Source organism: Vicia villosa, linkage group LG5 (assembly GCF_029867415.1).
Source record: "Vicia villosa cultivar HV-30 ecotype Madison, WI linkage group LG5, Vvil1.0, whole genome shotgun sequence".
NCBI classification, from domain to species: Eukaryota; Viridiplantae; Streptophyta; class Magnoliopsida; order Fabales; family Fabaceae; genus Vicia; species Vicia villosa.
The window spans coordinates 156,643,691-156,645,667 of NC_081184.1; the positions used below are offsets into that span (position 1 = coordinate 156,643,691).

Below are 1,977 nucleotides of genomic sequence, written 5' to 3' on the forward strand. Positions count from 1 at the left end.
TTGTTATAATAATAAAGAATATTATTATTATTATTTAGAAATTTCTATCTAATAGTCAAATTTAGAATAGTAATGACAAATTATTGGTGATGTATAATTTGTCAAAGATAGAATAGTGATACTAATTATAATAGTAATTTCTCCAATAGTATAACTACACCTCTTTGGTAAATGTAAAATACACACTAAGTTTTACTTTGAAAGATAGAAAAGTTCCATTCCACTTCCTCCATCATTTTCATAGTTGGCTTCATAAATTCAACTTAAGTTAGGTTCAATATCTAGTTATTCTTAACACGTTATCAGCACGATCGTTTCTATCAGAAGTGTTTACTACACTAGATATAATCATGTCCAATCTTAAGCATCAATTCAAAATTTTAAGCATAACTGGGGAGAACTTCATAACCCGGAACAACAATTTAATAGAGTACCTTTCATGTGAGGGACTTAACAAAATCTTTGAAGGAGACAATTCTGGAAAAACAACATATGACCCAGAAGAAATGGAAAAGAAAAAGTCAAAAGTTAACAGAATAATAAAGCACCATCTTGACGATGGATTGCAAACAGAATACTCAAATGCTAAAGATCCCAAGATTTTATGGGACAAAATTAAAGCAAGATTTGGACATCAGAAGAAAGTCCTGTTACCCTCATTAATGGATCAGTGGAACAAGTTAAGGTTTCAAGATTACAAAACTGCCATTGCATATAATTCTGCTATGCACCAGATTATAGCAAAGCTAGAATTTTGTGGCAAAACTATAACTGAAAAAGAAAAGTTGGTAAAAACTTTTTCAACTTTCCATGCATCTCAGGTATTATTGCAACAACAATATAGAATGAGGGAATACACTGAGTATTCTGATTTAGTTGCAGCTCTTCTGGTGGCAAAACAAAATAATGAGCTCCTTATAAAAAACCACCAGGCACGACCCACAGGAACAATGCCATATCCTGAAATTAATGCCACGACCTTTAATCGTGGGCGTGGTGGCTTTAATCGTCTTAAGAGACGTGGTGGTCATGTTCGTTCTGATGGTAATAATGGTCATGCTCGTTTTGATGGTCAAAATCAAGGAGGACATCATGGTCGAAACCTTTTCCAAGGTCGAAACTATTTCCGTGGTAGAGGACGTGGACGAGGTCATATGAATAATTATAGATCCCCCAGATATGACCAAAATAATTGGAATCGCAAAGGAAAGGGTAAGTATATTCAAGAAGGTCCCTCAAGGAATTATGAAGATATATGCTACAGATGCAGAAAGAAAGGCCATTGGTCTAAGATGTGTAGAACACCAGAACACTTGTGTAAAAGACCAATGGCATATGTTGAAGAAAAGGGAAAAGAAGTTAATTTTAATGAGATTGAACCCAGAAACAATAATACCTATTTTGAGACCGCTGACTTGTTGGAGATGAAACTGATTAAGTAACTTTTTAAAATATGTATTTTGAGTAATGTTTGGTGTCCTTGTTTTATATTTGAAATATGTATCAACTTAAGCATTTGTATGTTGTTAAGATGTATCTTATGTTTGCATGAAATAATAATGTTAAATATGTTGTTAATCTACTCTATTTAATCTTATGTCTATTTTAAGAAGGTTATACATGGAACATGTTAAAGTCATTTGCATTCCGGACAGTGGAGCTACACACACAATCCTCAAAAGTAAGAAATATTTTACTGAAATAAATCCCACTAAATGTATAATAAATACAATCTCAAGTCCTGCAGATTTGATTAAAGGAACAGGTAATGCTATGTTCATATTACCAAATGGGACAAAATTTGTCATTAACAATGCTTTATACTCTCCAAAATCAAAGAGAAATCTGTTGAGTTTTAATGACATATATCGTCATGGATACGATACTGAAACTGCAACTGAAGGTAATATGAAATACATTAGTATTACTTCTAATGTTTTGGGAAAGAAGAAAATCTTAGAAAAACTACCAAAATTG

The 1,977-nt window shown here is 32.4% G+C and overlaps 1 protein-coding gene across 1 annotated transcript; it reads left to right on the forward strand.

The window, feature by feature from the left end:
• The first annotated feature begins 350 nt into the window (after positions 1 to 350).
• Positions 351 to 1,442, forward strand: LOC131605823 (uncharacterized). Its single transcript, XM_058878132.1, has one exon. It carries the CDS (start codon positions 351 to 353, stop codon positions 1,440 to 1,442), a length of 1,092 nt encoding a protein of 363 aa, XP_058734115.1.
• Positions 1,443 to 1,977: the final 535 nt, after the last annotated feature.